We start from the raw sequence: 16650 nt of genomic DNA, 5'->3' as shown, positions 1-16650 counted from the left end.
TAGCTAGAGAAGGTACGAAAAAATACCGAAATATCATCGGCGTATGCGACAGTTTTGAAGGTTTCCTTGCCTGGCATCGGGAAACCCACTATGTGCTCGCAGTTTGCAACCTTTCTAATCAAAGGCTCTAGAAACAAAATGAATAATACCGGAGACAACGGACTGCCTTGCCTCACCCCTTTTTGAATTGCAAAGCTTCTGGTCACTTCATTGTTGAAATAAAGACCGCTTGAGAGGTCCTGATAAAGTACTTCTACCAGTCGCGCATACTGCTCTGGGAGGCTAAATATGCGCAAAATAGCGAAAAGATACCTATGTTCAACTCTACCAAATGCTTTGGCCAGATCAAGAGAAATATATAGTCCTGAGATTAGTTTTTCTTTGGCATATGCAAAGAGGTCTCTGATGATTGTAAGAGGTACAAAGACGGAACGTCCTGGTACTGCACATGACGGCAAGGGGGACACAATCTCTTCATAGAAAGGCCGCAGATGCCGTGATATCAGTGTGGCTACTAACTTATAGTCTCTGTTTAGAAGGGTAATGGGCCTCCACGATTTAGGATCTGACGGCTCCATACGACCTTCCCGTAATAGAATCACCCTTCTATCGCTGAAGGGCTGTGGTTTATGGCCATCACGCAACAAAATATCCACGAGATCATTGATCGCATCTCCCAAGATATCAAAGAAACGCAAATAAAATCCCGTGGGTATTCCGTCTGGGCCTGGTGACGTGGACATATTCATTGATTTTAGGGCGTACCACACTTCTTTATCAGTTTCTGCATATAATACTAAACAGTCTTCCAAGCCTGGCGATGGCAAACCCTCGCAAAAGGCGGAGGGTTTAGCAGTAAACTCGTCGTCCTGTGCGTCATGGTCTGCAGTAAACAATTTTGCAAAGTAGTCCCGGAAAACTTTTTGAACTTCGTCCAGGTCATTAACAATGGTACCATCCTTTTTAAGTGCCTCATCGATGTAGCGGGGCTGGCATCGACGATCTCGGTTTCTTTGCTCATATGTCAAGTTTTCGATTTCATCTGTCGATAAACGCATTTCTATTGCGAGCCTTGTAGCCTGGGACCTCTGCTTTAGAAGATTTTGATATTTAAGTTTTGTGCTTCAAGGTATTCGAGCATAGAGAACGTAGTTGACCCACCTTTTTCAATAATTTGAATGCGTCGCAGGATCTCATTCATCTTGGCCGTGAGGTGAGTGTGGCGTGCTTTTCCTGCCTGTTGAGCTATAAGGCGCCAACGAGATTTTAAGTGGTTCCATGTAGTCAGAGTTATGCAACCCATTTATGCCAGTGAGGCCGCCAGCTCAGTTTGAAGTACGGAAATGCTTTCGTCATCATGAAGAATAGTTGGGTCCATCCTCCGTGGTTTGTGGATTCTCGTTGTTGTGCTCACGTTAAACGTGAAGAGTAACGGAGCATCATCGCTGAGTTTCTGCTGGCGTGGCGCAAGCTGGACCACCTCATATGCTTGTGGGTTCGCTAAAAAGTCTTCGGACACATAAACTCTATCAATTCGGCTTTGTTTAATGCCAAAAGCGTGGGTTGCGACGAACCCGACTCCATGTAGAGTTAACCACCCATCTGACAGCTTGAGATCTTGAACTAATTGCTGTAGTTTTTTGGCGTAATAATTGCTGGCGCCTTGGCCGTGACCCCTGGCGTGTCGTGTAGTTATCGAGCACGCAGTTGAAATCTCCGACAAGCACATATGATATCGGCTCGATCAAAAAATTTCTTACACCTTTATATAACCCATTCGTTTCTGACCTCGTTACGGGCGCATATACGTTGACAAATCTGACTCGTTTGCATCATAACAGTGACCACGTCTACTGTTATGATGCGGCCTTCGGTGTCAACAAGGCAGTGAGCACCCCTCCTCAGCGTTGCGTTCATGAAAACAACTCCTGTGCCATGTGCACGCGCATCTGTGAGTGAGAAGAAGGCCTCTACATGAAACCTTTCCTGAAACTCTGCAACGTCAAGCTTAGTACGACAGTTTGTCTCCTGGAAAAAGAGCATGTCTACGTGATGCACCCGCGCGAGGTCAAGTACTGCCTGCTGCTTCACCGGATTTCGAGGAGGAGGAAGAAACTTTATTCAGAGAAAAAAAAAATTTGAAATGCAGGCAGTTTGGTCGGGCCCTCAGTCCAGGGCTCCGCTGGCACGAGCGGCTCGCTGGACCTGGTCAAGCAAAGCTATTTGGCTCTGCTTGTCCTCGTCCGCAAGCCATGCCTCCCACTGCCTGTGAAACATGTGTGGTTGCTTCGTGATGTGTGGGCTGTCGATGTGTGTGGGCCTCTGGGTGCACTCCCATGTTATGTGGCTGAGTGTTGGTACTTGTGAACACCACGGGCAGGTGTCTTTATATCTTGCGGGATATATTCTACTTAGATGGTACAAATTGGGAAAGCTATTGGTTTGTATGCGTCTCCAATCCCTGCTTTGCTGGCTATCCAAGTCCTTATGTGGAAGCCCATATTCCTTTCGTTGCTTCCTTTGTTGGAGGAGGATGTCACGCGAATTGGAAAGAGGTTCAACGTCGTGGCCTGCCGTCGCTCGGTTGGTGATGCCTCGAGCTACACGGTCTGCCACGACGTTCCCCTCCAAACCTTCGTGAGCAGGACACCATATAATGTGATGGTCTCCTGTTATGGGTTTATTTAAAAATGTATACGCTATTTTAGGTAGCGTTCCTCGGAGAAACATTCGGCATGCCGCCTGTGAATCGGAGAGCACAACCACTGATTCTCCCCTGATTTCTGCGTTGGATATGGCTATGACTATTGCTGCCGCCTCTGCCACTCGTGTGAAACAAGTTTTAACCGACGCCATTGTGGTGTGATTTTGTGCTACAATTGCCACTACATGTGACCCTCTGCTCGCTTTACTTACCTCTGTAAAGACGGCTTCTGAGCTATTCTGAAATGCTTTGCGTAAGGAGTCTGCTCTCGCTTTCCTCCTTCCTGCGTGATACGTCGGATGCATATTTCTGGGAATAGGCGCCACAGTTAAATGTGTGCGTTTTTCCGCATCTATTATCACCGTTTCCTCGTCACAATATAACGGTCGCAATGTATATCCCATCTTTTCCAGAATTCTTCTCCCATGATAGCTTGAATTGAGCCTTTCCTTTTGAGATAAAAGCACCGCATTCGCATACTCCTCAAAGGTATTGTATATGCCCAATTTCTCTACCCTCTCGGTTTTGGCATTTTCCGGAATCCCCAATGCTGCTTTGAATGCTTTCCTTATTATTGTGTTTATTTGCTTTGTCTCCTGGTTTGTCAATGTCTGGTACGGTAGCGCGTACGTAACTCGGCTGATCACAAATGCATGAACGAGTGCAATGGTTTCTTTCTCCTCTAGTCCCATTTCGCTATTTGCTATCCGCCTGATCATCCGGGCCACATTCGCCGTGGTTCCCCGTAGCCTTTGTAGTGTGTGTGACGTTCCCGAATTTCCTTGTATCCACATGCCAAGCACGCGTATTACATCTGCCTCCCTGATTTGTCTCCCATCCAGCAGTACTGCTACTGGTATTAAGTCCTTTTTCTTTGCGTATCTTGCCCTAATTCTAACCATTTCAGTTTTTTCCGGCGAGCATTGCATTCCTGCAGCTGTCACGAAAGCTTGTATTTTATCTACTGCCTCCTGGAGGGCGTTTTCTTTGTCCGCATAAGAGCCACCCTTTGTCCATAAGGTGATATCGTCTGCGTAAAGAGCTGCTCCTAGACCTTTTATATTTTCCAGCTCACATGCGAGCTTTCTCAGGCCGATATTAAATAGTATCGAGGATAGCATGGCTCCCTGGGGGGTGCCTCTATTTGGGTAGTCGAAGGTTTCAGATGTAACCGAGCCTAAAGAAATGGTAGCTTTCCTGCTTGTCAGAAATGACCGGACATACTCATATATTCGTTGGCCGCAGTTAATCGATTCGAGGCCTTCCATTATCACCTTGTGTGATATTGTATCGAATGCTTTCTTGATATCTAGTGCTAGTACGAATTCGTCGCTTGAACCTCTGTTTGGGTTCATGACGTCATTTTGCAACAGCAGGAAAACATCCTGGGGCGATACATGTGGTCGGAAACCGAACATATTCACCGGTAGCAGACCCTCTCTCTCTACATAGTCTGTCAATCTAGTCAATATTGTTTTTTCAAAAAGCTTACCCAAGCATGAGGTAAGGGAGATTGGTCGGAGGTTCTTAATATCTCTTGGTTTTCCTGGTTTTGGTATTAACATGATGTTTGAGTCCTTCCATTCTACTGGAAGGTTTCCTCCATCCACCCATACCTTTTCATTAAAGAAACCCGTGATTCGTCGAAGGGCCGCATCACTCAAATTTCTAAGCATAGAGTTTGTTATTTTGTCTCATCCTGGGGCGGTATTCTTTTTGAAAGACTGGGCCGCCGCATAAACCTCTTCAAATGTTATGGGAGCGTCTAACTCTGGTTGTTCTTTTCCTGCATATTTGTCATGTACCACTTCACATGCGTCTTGTCCGACATATAATTTCTTGACTTCGTAGATAAGTGCGTCATCGTTACCTTTAAATTCATTCTCCAGAATTCTTAAAGCCCTGTTCGTCATTGTTTTTGTTGCCCCTGGATCGATCATACTCCTCAGGATGTGCCAGGTCTTTTTGGTTCCTAACGTCCCTCTAAGTGAGTTACTAAATTGCCTCCAGTTGCTGTTATTTAGTTGACGTGCGTAGTCATTGGCTTCCTGTGACAACTGAGCTATCCTTATCTTCAATTTGCGATTAAGCTTTTGCTTCCGCCATCGCTTTGTGAGGCTTCTCCGCGCGTCCCACAAATGTAGCAGGTGCTTGTCGACTGCTGGGATTTCCACGCTTGTTTCTATTTCCTTTGTCACTTTCCTGTGTGCCTCCTTTATCTGTGTCACCCAGTTACCTAGATCTATTATTTCCCCTTGGTCTCCTACGTTCTCCCTAAATTTGTTCCAATCAGATATTGTCGCTTTCCCCGTTCTTCTTGTCGTGGCGGCATTAATAGTTATTCCGAGAATGTAGTGGTCGCTTCCCAAGTTTTCTCCGAGGTGCGCCCATGAGACGTTTCCTTCAGAATTTGTAAACGTTAAGTCCGGTGACGTGTCTTTTGTTAAGCTATTCCCGACCCGTGTCGGTAGGTCTGGTTGTGTAAGTTGGCAGAGATCATACCGTTCAACAAGGTCTACAAGGAGTTTGCCCTTAGGGCTGTCCTGCTTATATCCCCAATTTCTGTGTGGCGCATTAAAATCCCCCATGATGACTAACCTGTCTTTCTCTTTCAATAAACCCATCGCATGTGCTATAATGTTCTCAAAGTCGGCTCGTCTCTCCTTAGGTGGGCTATATATATTGACCCCCACTGTTTTTGGTCCTCCACGTTTTTTGGGCCACACTGTTATTATCTGGTGTTGCACTGCCTCATTGCTCACGTAGCTGACACTCAATGCTATATCTTTTTTGGTAAATGTCGCCACTTGTGGGTACTTTGGGTTAACATGTCTTACGTACCCTCTCAGATTTATCTGAAATTTGCCTACTTCCTGAAGGCAGATTATATCAGGAGGGATTGGAGATGCTCCAATAAATTGTTTGAAATTTTCAAGTTTTTTTCTCAATGAGCAGCAGTTCCACTGCCATATTTCCGTTTGCTCGGTCTTTTTATTGTTACGGTGTCTAGCCATGATTGGTATTCTCGGGATCTGTTATTCCACTTTCTTTAGGTTGTCTGGTGGGGGCACCCGGGCTCTGACAAGATCTCTTGCGAGGATTCTGCGCCTGACTCAAGTCGCTTATGGTGCGTTCCATCTGGCCTAGTTAGGCAAAAACAAGTTGAATTTGTTGAACTAGGAACGCTATCGGTGGTGTTTGTGGTGGTTGCGTTTCCACGGGCTGCGCAACGGGCTGCGAGACAACAGGTGTGCTCGCCGGGCTTTGTGTGTTGCTTGATTGGTTTAGTAGTGACTCCAGGCGCGCCATTCGAGACTTAACCTCCTGTAGTTCTGTTCTAAGTTGTCTGTTTTCAGCTACTACCCGCTTGTATTCTGGGTGTTCTTTGATCGTTGGTGTAACGGGTTTATGTTTGGTAGTGGGAGATACGGCTTGCGCATAGCTTACCGCGTCCGCCTGTGGGTTGCTATGTGCAGGACACGCCCCCGGTGGCTTGTTTCTCGGAAGGGCTTGCGCGTTCGGATTGTCCTGGGAGATTGCTCTCGGCGTCGAAGTCGACTTTGGATGCCGCTGTCCTGGTTGTCCTGTCTCCACGGCACGGTTTTTCGACGGCGTGCGGGTTCTGGAGCGGCTCTTTCGGGTCCCGCCTCGTCCGTACTCCCATTCTGATTCCTCTTCCTCCGACTGAAACCAGCGAGGGGCTGGCTTGTGTGGTTTTTTGGGTGGTTTCGCTGCTTGCTTGCGAATAGGCTTGAGGCGTTTCAGACAACTGCGGTCTCCAGTGATATGGTTTCCCGTGCAAATTGCGCATGTCAGAGTGCAATTATGGTTTACTTCGGGGTTGCGCATTCCACAGGTATGGCACACGGGTGAGTCTGGCTGCGGACACACGTCGGTGCGGTGGCCAACCTCCCCACACACTCGGCTGAATTGGACGGTGTTACGAAAAGGAATACACTCCTTCTCACCTCCTCTGTAGTAAACATATCTTGGTAGAATGTCCCCGAAGAAAGTCAAGACGGCACTCTGAGAGTCTCCCAACATCCGAGCGTCGACCAGCGTCACGCTCTGGGTGCGAAAACGGATGCTCGCTTTGATGGTCTCAGACGGGGTGTGCGGCTCTATACCATGAATAACACCTTTTTTGGTTCCTTCACCTGCCGTAACGTAGACATTGACCGGGTGTGGTCTTCCGTTGATATTCAAAGACGTGACGCCTCTGATCGCCATCGCGACGGTCGTGTTTGGAGTCGACGCTAGCGCAATGTTGGACCCCGCTCGGATGCGGAGAATAAACTGATCCCACCTGTTTTTTCCTTGGCAAGCCTCCACTATAGCGTCGGAGATCGCTTGGGTGGTCACATTCTTCAGAGGCAGTCCCTGGTGAGGTCGGAAGACTACTTTCAGATCGTCCTTGGGTAGTGCTGGGGGCCTCCGTCTTGTAGGTCGACCCCGGCGCTTTGGCTGGTTGTCCGTCGTAGGTCTGCTGCCTGCGGAGAAGTCCCCTCCTTGTTGAAATTTCCGCTCCTTCGCCTGTTTCTTCTTCGCTCTGAGCGATTGGAATATTTGCCATCCCTCCTCTGTGCGGTCGGTCTCCGTTGGGGCGGAAAAATTTGCGTCGGCGTGCGTGGACGCCGCGTTGCAGTTCCCAGGCAGTGCTGCTTCATCCAGGTTTTGCGCGGCAAAGTCCATGACTTCTTCACCCAAACCTGGTTCGGATTGTCGTACGGACGCTGTTTGCGACTCCCCAGTCGAGTCCATAGCCGTCAACAACCACGGCAACGCCTTGGTTGTCGTCTTCGGGCGAGCGTCTCCCGGCGTCGTCGCCGCCGCTCCTCTACTGGACGCTAGATGTAGCAAAGGCTCCACATGGGCGAACGAAGAAGTGGCCGTAAAAACAAGAAAAATGGTCCGATTTCAGTGAAACTGGAGTCCACCGATACCGGAGCATCTCCCCTACACGCCTCCCGGATTTCGAAAACCGCGAACATTGAACGACATAAAAGAAAGTGATGCCAATGTTGAAATAAAGGCGGGAAACTTGCTTAAAGGGAAGGAAAAGGTAAGAGAGAGGAGAGCCAAATGCTAAAAGTACATATCGTCGTCGCTCAAAGTTGGTGACGTTTGCCATGGTGGTGATCCCACGCGGGGTTTCTTAAATGTTCCCTGTTTAGCGGAGTCGCTACCGCTGCTCCCACTGCCTGGCTTGGATCGGCGTTGTGAACTCGAAGGACTCGATGCGTCTGCAGATCGTGCGGGTTTGGTAGAAGCCTTGGTGTCCGCCGGTTTGCTCCGCGTTGATGGTCGGCTTCTTAGCTGCTTCATCGATGTCGAAGGCTTAGCGTTCATGTTCTTCAAAGTTGTCGACATTCCAAGGTTAGCCTTTGGTGTGCTGTCGCTGGCGTCTGTCGCTGTCGTGGCAGAGGAAATCAAAGCCGTGCTTCCTGCGATGCCTCTTGTAATGAGTACCTGGTCGTCCGGCGTTTGGCACTTCTCGGACGCCATTGATGCGCTGCAGTTATGTCGAGCTTTGATGCTGCCTACTAGTGAAGAATAATCACTGGGCGTTTCCGTGGAACTCCCATTTGGGTGTTCATGCTGCGTCTGAGCGAGCTGTTCATCTGAAGTTGCCCCGTCTGGCGTACTGGTTGGCTTGACGCGAGTAGCGTCTTCTGACTGCGCGTCTACGAAATCATCGGACAGGCTCTCTTCTTCCCAGTGGTCTGGTGTCTTGACTCGTGTCGTTTTCTTTTGAGAACACAGTACTTCATAGGTTCTAGATTGCGTGGTCACACTTGAGGAGCTTGAAGAGGATTCTTCAATTGTTGGGAAGTCTTGGACACTCGGTGACGGCGTCTTCTGAACTGCATCTGCGTATGATCTGCGCTTGAAATATTCTCTGGTCGGGAGATCACCTCCACACCTTCTGCAGGCTTCAGTGCACTCTTCCACAGCGTGTCAGTACGCGCTGCGCCTACGACAAAAAGGTGTTGCACAGGCCACGGCCATGTGGCCTTCGTTGTGGCAACGCGCACAGACGCGACGCATGCCATGGTACTCCAACATAACGCGGTGTCCATGGATTGAAATGAAGTTCGGTGCCGTATTTGCCATTACCATCTTCACCACTCGTGTACCGGTAAATGTAGGTTGACGTCGTTGCAGAGTAACATATGTTATTCTAGGTACTTTGCCGAAAGGCTGCAAAGCAGAGACGACCGCGTCATCGGGTACGTACGGCGGAAACCTGTACACACTCACGAACACACTTGGTTGGCCGACGACTTCCACTTGAACTTTTTTTTCTGAAGGACAAAACCTTCATTCACCATGAGCTTGGTGGCTTGTTCCGCTGTCCTCGTTGCTACCAAGAACTTCAAAGCGCCCTTCGCTACCGGTCGTCTTTTCGAGACACTCAATGATCTCATCAACGGAGACCACGCCTTCCGGAACGGTAAACGCGAAACAATGTTCTTTTGGTGGTGTAAATACTGGCCTCGACGCCATCCTCCCAGGGGCCCCAGGGGTCAGCGACTTCTCGGCCGAAGCCCCAGGGAACCTGAATGCGGGTGAGACGCCGAAGAGACGCCGCCGAAACACTGGACGCGCACGTCGGCAAGAGCCGCACACACACAATAAAGCACGAACGCTGATGGCGAAGCTCTTTATAGCGGCACCCGTTCGTTCCTGGTAGCCGTTGTAGTAGTGTGTAACAAGTATAACATTTTGATCTCCAAGGTGGTGCCGGTGAGAGATTTCTTCTGTGCGTTGTTGAACAATAGAAGATAGTGCTCGATGTACATGCCAATGGCTGCTAAGGGGGAATGAGAGACAGGAGAAATCGGCTTTTAGTTATAGCGCACGCTGCGAGTTTTTTATTGTTCAACAACGCACAGAAGACAAGAAAGGGTTGCTACGTTACGCTCGCTGGGCGTAACCTCTTAGGTTTTAGAAAGATTTAGCGAGCGTTGGGCCGCAGTGCCATGAATACAGTGAACTAGTATATACGATGAACTCGAGATGGTTAAAGATGGGAAGTAAACACGAAGCGCAAGGCGTAAGAAAGTGTGCGTGTGCCTCCTCTCTTTCAGCCCTTGGAATGTCCGCTGAATGATGGCGCTTCTATATGAGAAATATATGATGAAAAGATGCAAAGTGGTAGTACTTGGAGTGTTGAATAAGTTGACGAACGGACACACAGACAGATGCATGGACGGAAGCACGGATGGCTGCACAGACGGATGAACACATGGACGGACGCAGGAGTGGATGCATGAACGAACGCAGGGACGGACGCACAGATGGACGTTCGTATGCACGAACAGACGCACGCACGGACGGACGGATGGACGCACGGTCGGCCACACAGACGCACGCATGGACGGACGGAAGCAAGAACGAATGGACGGACGGATGCTTCGCCCCACTCTCCATCATTCACTCCGTCGATATGCTGCCTTTTTTTTTTGAGAAAGGACTCCGTAGGCCGCACCAAAGGGGCAGATCGAGCGGCCGTGCCACGATGATGCGTTACGGAGATCCAGAGCCCCTGGGGTTCTTCCACGCTCACGTAAAACAAGGTACGCGGGCTTGTAACATTTTCGCGTCCATTAGAATGTGGCCGCCGCTGCTGTATTCAATTCCGCCACTTGAGGCCGGTAATAGAGCATCATCTATTCATCCAATGTTCATGTCTCAAACGAGAAAAAACTCTCTTTAAATGGCTCCATGTTTCAGGTGAAGCAAATGGTTAGGAATTATTTCTCTCGCCCGCACACATTACTGGATAATAAATAGTGCATCGCACTCTCAATATACTAGTCTAGGTTAACCTCATGACAACGTTTTTTACAGCTCATAATAAATTTCTTTGGACTGCTTTCCTGAGGAATAGCGCGAAGGCAGGTATTTCCTTGTTTCGTCTCGTTTTCCGCCTTTCAACTCACTATTCCCTATGAATACACTTTAATTATTAATTCAACAAGAACACACAAAGGCGCATTGGATATCGCCGTGGTATACAGGCTGACATACACGAGTAACGCGAGAAGAAATGACAAGACTGATTGATCTAACGATTGAAAATAGAGATTGCTGGTGTTTAATTCAATTTTTCCGAAATAAAATTATGCAAGAAAAAAAGTCTTCGCGTAGCTTTAAGTTTTAAAGATCAAGCGATGCAAGAAATAGACGGCATAGCATGTAGTAATGTTATTTCATGCAATCAAAAGTTAAGAAGAAATATTAGCTCTGAATGGACTTCTTTTTCATTTGTAGTTTCTCTGATGAAGGTCCACTTACTAACGCAAATTATATGCCAATAGGTTCATTGCTATTATCATCATCATCATCATCATCATCATCATCAGTCTGACTGTGCTTACTGCAGGGCAAAGGCTTCTCCCATAATCCGCCAATCAACCCGGTCTTGTGCCAAGTTATACCCGAGAAGTTTTTAATCTCATCGGCCTACCTAACTTTCTGTCTCCCCTTCGTGTGTTTGCCTTCTCTGGAAATCTAGTTTGTTACCCTTAATGACCAGCGGTTATCCTGCCTGCGTGCTACGTGTCCGGTTATTGCTATTGTTATTGCTAATATAAAACATTATATAGGAAAACCTCAACCTGAGTAATTACTTATATTCACAATCACTCCAATGACGTCTAAAAGTCGAGACCAAGCCAAGGATTTCCGGTAACATCTCTCTTTTATCAATTGCTAATGTTATCACTGCTCGATGCCATGCTGTGTAATAGCATATTTCGTTAAAATTAACTCGACATTCGCTTCACACCGGTGTCAATATGGTGAAAAGTTGCTTACTAAACAAAAGCGTTAGTCAATAAGAAATTAATGTTATTGAATGAGCCAGCAGCAATTCCGTCTGGATGATTTAGTTTACTAGTGCGTGACGGCAACCACTGTTCAAAGCTCTAAGGATTGTATCTCACGCCCAGATTTACGCTTTGTAAATCATGACTTTCAGCAGAAAAAACAAACGGAGCGATTCTACATGTACCACTAAGGTGTAGATGTTCATGAATGTAATTTGTGATGAGGATTACGTGATTGCGTGGTGGTGTTCGATAGGTGATTTAGCAGTCTAATGATCAGCGGCCTAATATAGGAACCCAAGAAACGAGGTATCGTCTTGCTCCTCTTCGAAGTACTCTCGGCCATGTACTTTCTACCGGTTTTCCTGACTATTCAGAAAATTCTTCTAAAAAGTAAGAATGATACGGAAACGATGATTCTGGTTCAACTTAAGAGTATAATGAATACATATAATATTGGGGGATAAGTTTATTCAAGACAAGAACCATTCTACTATGGAGATAATCAGCGGCTATTATATTAAATAATGCATTGAAATAGCCGACGGCTTTCTTGTCAGCTAATCGGATCGTAGGGGAAGCTGACGGATTCGTTTAACTCACGCGCTTCCTTCTGCGTGGCTCACGAGATCCGCCTCGAACAAAATGCAGATGGGGTGTTAAACCCCATTTTTTGTTGCAATATGAAGTTAATTCAATCAATACACCAAAGAACACGAGCGCAGGTGTGGGACTGCCACACACCCATGTAAATAGATGGAGGTCGCCGGTACTTCTATTGTCCAGTGCGGTACGCTTCCTACTCTAAATTACTATTTCTTCGAGTGTGTTCCACGAGCCACTAATATGTTTTACAGCGAAAGCTGTTATAACATCACAACTCGGGTCATGCGCAGTGGTCCGCCACCGCCAGTGTCGGTAACCAGATCGTGCGACACTAGAAAAAAAGCTTAACACAAAGACACAGTGCGGCTCAAAACCCCGATCTGCTGGGTACCTGCCCAGTATTTTACCACTGAGCAACGCTGGTACTTGTGACTTGTTCGCAAACTTGCCTCAGGCAGGCTTGATGTCGGGAAAGCAATGGCGTTAGTACGACTTATGAAGCATTTTAAAACAGCGAAAGAACAAGCAGTCGTCGCACACTGCGAACAGCGTAATGAGTGGGCCATCCAATGCTCCAACCCATTACAAAAACTTGTTCTTGTTCTTCTATTACCTGTGGCGCATAACCACTACAACCACAGTTCCCCATCGTCGTCAGCTACTGCATGAACAATTGGCACAAAATTCATTGCAAGTATTTAGCGGATACCATGCTTCTCAGAAGAATGACCAAAAAATAGCGAATGCCAGCCTACTACCCAAAAGTTTATTCTTGGGTGTATTAAGCAATTGTGCTTGCAGTGGTTACCCAATGAGTGTTTTGTAGAGGCTCTGAAAAGCCGCTCTTCTAGCTTTTGCTTTCCGCCCAGGCCTGGCGTTTGTTCCTGATTTCCCTCTCAGTTGGTTACCTAGATGGATATATATATATATATATATATATATATATATATATATATATATATATATATATATATATATATATATATATACATATATACATATATATATATATATATATATATATATATATATATATATATATATATATATATATATATATATATATATATATATATATATATATATATATATATATATATATATATATATATATATGCTTCAAATGTTTAGTGCTACCTTTCTATGGTGTGACGGCACTCGGGAAGTTTAATACTACAATGCAATCAATAAATTTGAAAGTGGCTTGTGTAAGCGTTGCTTATGGATATTCCTACATTCTTTGTAATTGATAGCATGCAATAGCGCGAGAAACTATGGACGTTAAACGCTTTCGAACGTGCTACGGACCCACAACGTGGGCCTAAAAAAATACGCACAGTCACGTGTGTGGCTTTTGTGATGAGCGGCCGGCTTTAGACAGTGAGTTCATTATGATATTCACATGTCCAGACGCTTTATTCACGCTAATAATTTTGTAAAAGTATTTTAGTTTTACAAAACAAGAAATTACTCTCTTATTTAGGGTTTAAATATTTTTATCTAAGCCACCCAATTCTCAGCCCATCCTCCAAAATTAATTTGAGCGGCAAGTTCAGCATGAACAAAAGTATTTTGCCATAAGAGTGTAGAAGATGTAGACATCTTCTAAAATCTTGTTTTATACTCTTGTTCAACACAATATTACTGTGATACTTGATGTTGTAGTGCAACGGCTGAATACAGGACGCGTGTGTTTGTAAAGCATGTATGTTATTTTTGCTGCATTTTTAGGCAAAGTAAATAAATTTAACTGTTTTTACAAGAGGACGCCTGGTTGTGTGGTAGAACGCTTCCTTGTCACGCACATGGTCTCGGTTCCATCATCACTCGGGGCCGGAAATGGTTAATATTATTTTATTTGTATTTTTCTCGGTTTGTAGGCCTCACACAGAATGATGTCTTTTCGCTTCTAACCGGAATTTGTGGCAAACGAGCGTTCAAAAACATGCTCAAACTGCACAGTAAATCGCGCCACCAGTTCGTAGCCACACTCCAAAAACGTGGCGCGCGATTAAGCTACCACACTCGAATTTCAAAGGACTTAGGTGCGGAAGATAAGACAGTAGACATGCTGTAGCAATCCGCAATTACGTCTGCTTGGAAACAGGCGTTCTCGGCCCTAGACTACATTAAAAATAAGCACATCAATCCTCTGAATCCAGCGGCCGACTGCCGGCTGTTACTGAGGCTCACAACGTTTTGTTGCTGCCAAGAAACGAGCTTCAGTTGCATGTCAAGGAGGAAATTCTAATATGCCTTGTTCTCAAGTTCATTGCACATGAATGTATAACGGTAGCCGAATGAAATAAATGTTTGCATAAAAGCGAATGGAGGTTTGGTTCCCTGGTAACAACATGCTTGAGAACCCCTACTCTAGACGATCATTATTAACATTATTTGATCTCTTGCTACACCGCAAGAAATACGTAGATTCTATTGCACTAAAGCTGAACATCTCACATGCAATTCATTGAATTTCCAGGACCCAAAAGAGATATTCTCATCGTACTTCCGCTTCAACTGTGTTGCACCATTCCATCAAATTGAAGATGAAACCGCCACGTTTCTCACACAAGCCGGTTTGCATTGCGTCAGATGCGAGGTGTACGAAAATGAGTGGACTTTTCCAGACATCGACACCATTATTCGTAAGTGTGCGCATGATTTTCTTCGAGTACTTGAAGGCTTTGTGATTTCTACTTTCGGCAATATATTTCGGCAACACACTGTGTACACGACTTGCAAGACGTCTAGCAGGCTGGCATTATTAGTTGGTCCAAATAGGTATAAGTATTTCAGCTGAAAAGTTTTGGGCACGGCCACATCCTGATAAAGAGCTGCACTGAGTGGTGATCAGGAATTCGTATGGATGCAAGTTTAATTAGGTGTTTTAAATGCCATGACTGCTATTTTTATGGTATCAATTGCCTTGTTGGTAATCAACGTATCTCATACTGATGTTGTAGGCAAGTGAAAAAAAAAACCTATCTGTACGGTGTACGGACCCTATCCGAAGTAATGTGTGTGAACACCCTCAGTGTATAAGACTTTGCACTTTGACTATATTCATTCTTTGTATGGCAGATATCGTTTATTTATTTATTTATTTTATTTATTTATTTATTTATTTATTTATTTATTTTATTTATTTATTTATTTATTTATTTATTTATTTATTTATTTATTTACACAAACGTCACCGCTAATCGCGCCATGGTAGAAGTGGGCATACAAGGATAGACCAAAATATAACTAAAAACAACGAGAATAACGCGAACAGGTTACAAATATAACGTCGTAATAGCATTAAGGCAAGAATATCAGAGCATGGAAAAAAGGAACCATGAAACACCATTTGCAAACAGTTCAGCGTATTTCACTCATATGGTTCTGGATTTCGACTACAAAATGGCGATGGGCATGAACGAACAGAGCCAAGTAATGAATTCCTGTCTTCGATGGAACGGGCGGAAAAAAAACTGAACATGACCATATTATTTCAAGCGTAGTAACGCCTCAAATTCAGGTTGTGATAGCTTCTTCGCGTTCGCTGTGGGGTGAAGTTTGTGTATTACTCGTTAATTGACAGTTTAACTGTGGTGTAAACGATGTTTAACAAGAATATTAATGACTCTATTTGGCGGCACGAGTAGAGTAGAGTTAATTGCAATGAAGATAAAGTAAAAGAGAGTGCAGAATTGCGGCCGTAACGATGACATGAATCTTATCGCTTTTTCTGGACTGCTTCCTGTTCTTGAATCTCGCAGTGCTTATACGGTTCCAGACAAAGGACGCATAGCCAAGTACAGCACGAATTAGCGATTCCTATAATAAGAGCCTTTTGTTTTTGGGGGGTTTAGGCAGGGTGCGACGTAGATAGCCTATTTTTTCAATGTTTTGTTACATACGGATAGTCGATGTGCTTGGACCATGATATATAGTTTGTTATATATAGGTAGCGCTATAGACTTCTATTGTTTTGTTATTTTCACACATGGGTAGGATTCCCCGCCCTACCTAAGGACGCCGTTATACTTATGTGCTTCTTATTTATATATATATATATATATATATATATATATATATATATATATATATATATATATATATATATATATATATATATATATATATATATATATATATATATATATATATATATATTGTAACGAACAGCAAAGCGGCGTGGCAGCTGTGGCCCATGGGCTGGAAAGCGAGGAAGAAGAGGCAGAATAGAACAGCTTGCCCGACGAATGTATATATATATATATATATATATATATATATATATATATATATATATATATATATATATATATATATATATATATATATATATATATATATATATATATATATATATATACTATTGGGAAATAAATGTATTTATCCTTGTTGACAACGCTCCCGTTGTGCCATATCCCATACCTTAACGAAGACTATTATTACTCCCACTATATATATATATATATATATATATATATATATACATATATGTGTGTGTGT

General features: G+C 44.8%; 1 protein-coding gene across 2 annotated transcripts in view; it reads left to right on the top strand.

Annotated features, from left to right (window-relative positions):
* Positions 1–16650, top strand: part of LOC119179783 (juvenile hormone acid O-methyltransferase) — a 30513-nt gene that overhangs the window by 11968 nt on the left and 1895 nt on the right. For both annotated transcript variants that reach the window (XM_075869883.1, XM_037430903.2), the window contains one exon: positions 14627–14792. In XM_075869883.1, the coding sequence (XP_075725998.1) occupies positions 14627–14792 (166 nt within the window). The remainder of the gene's footprint in view (positions 1–14626; positions 14793–16650) is intronic.

Source organism: Rhipicephalus microplus, chromosome 7 (genome assembly GCF_043290135.1).
Source record: "Rhipicephalus microplus isolate Deutch F79 chromosome 7, USDA_Rmic, whole genome shotgun sequence".
NCBI classification, from domain to species: domain Eukaryota; kingdom Metazoa; phylum Arthropoda; class Arachnida; order Ixodida; family Ixodidae; genus Rhipicephalus; species Rhipicephalus microplus.
The sequence above is the reverse complement of the archived record's forward strand: the minus strand, read 5'-3'. Positions and strand labels throughout refer to the sequence as shown.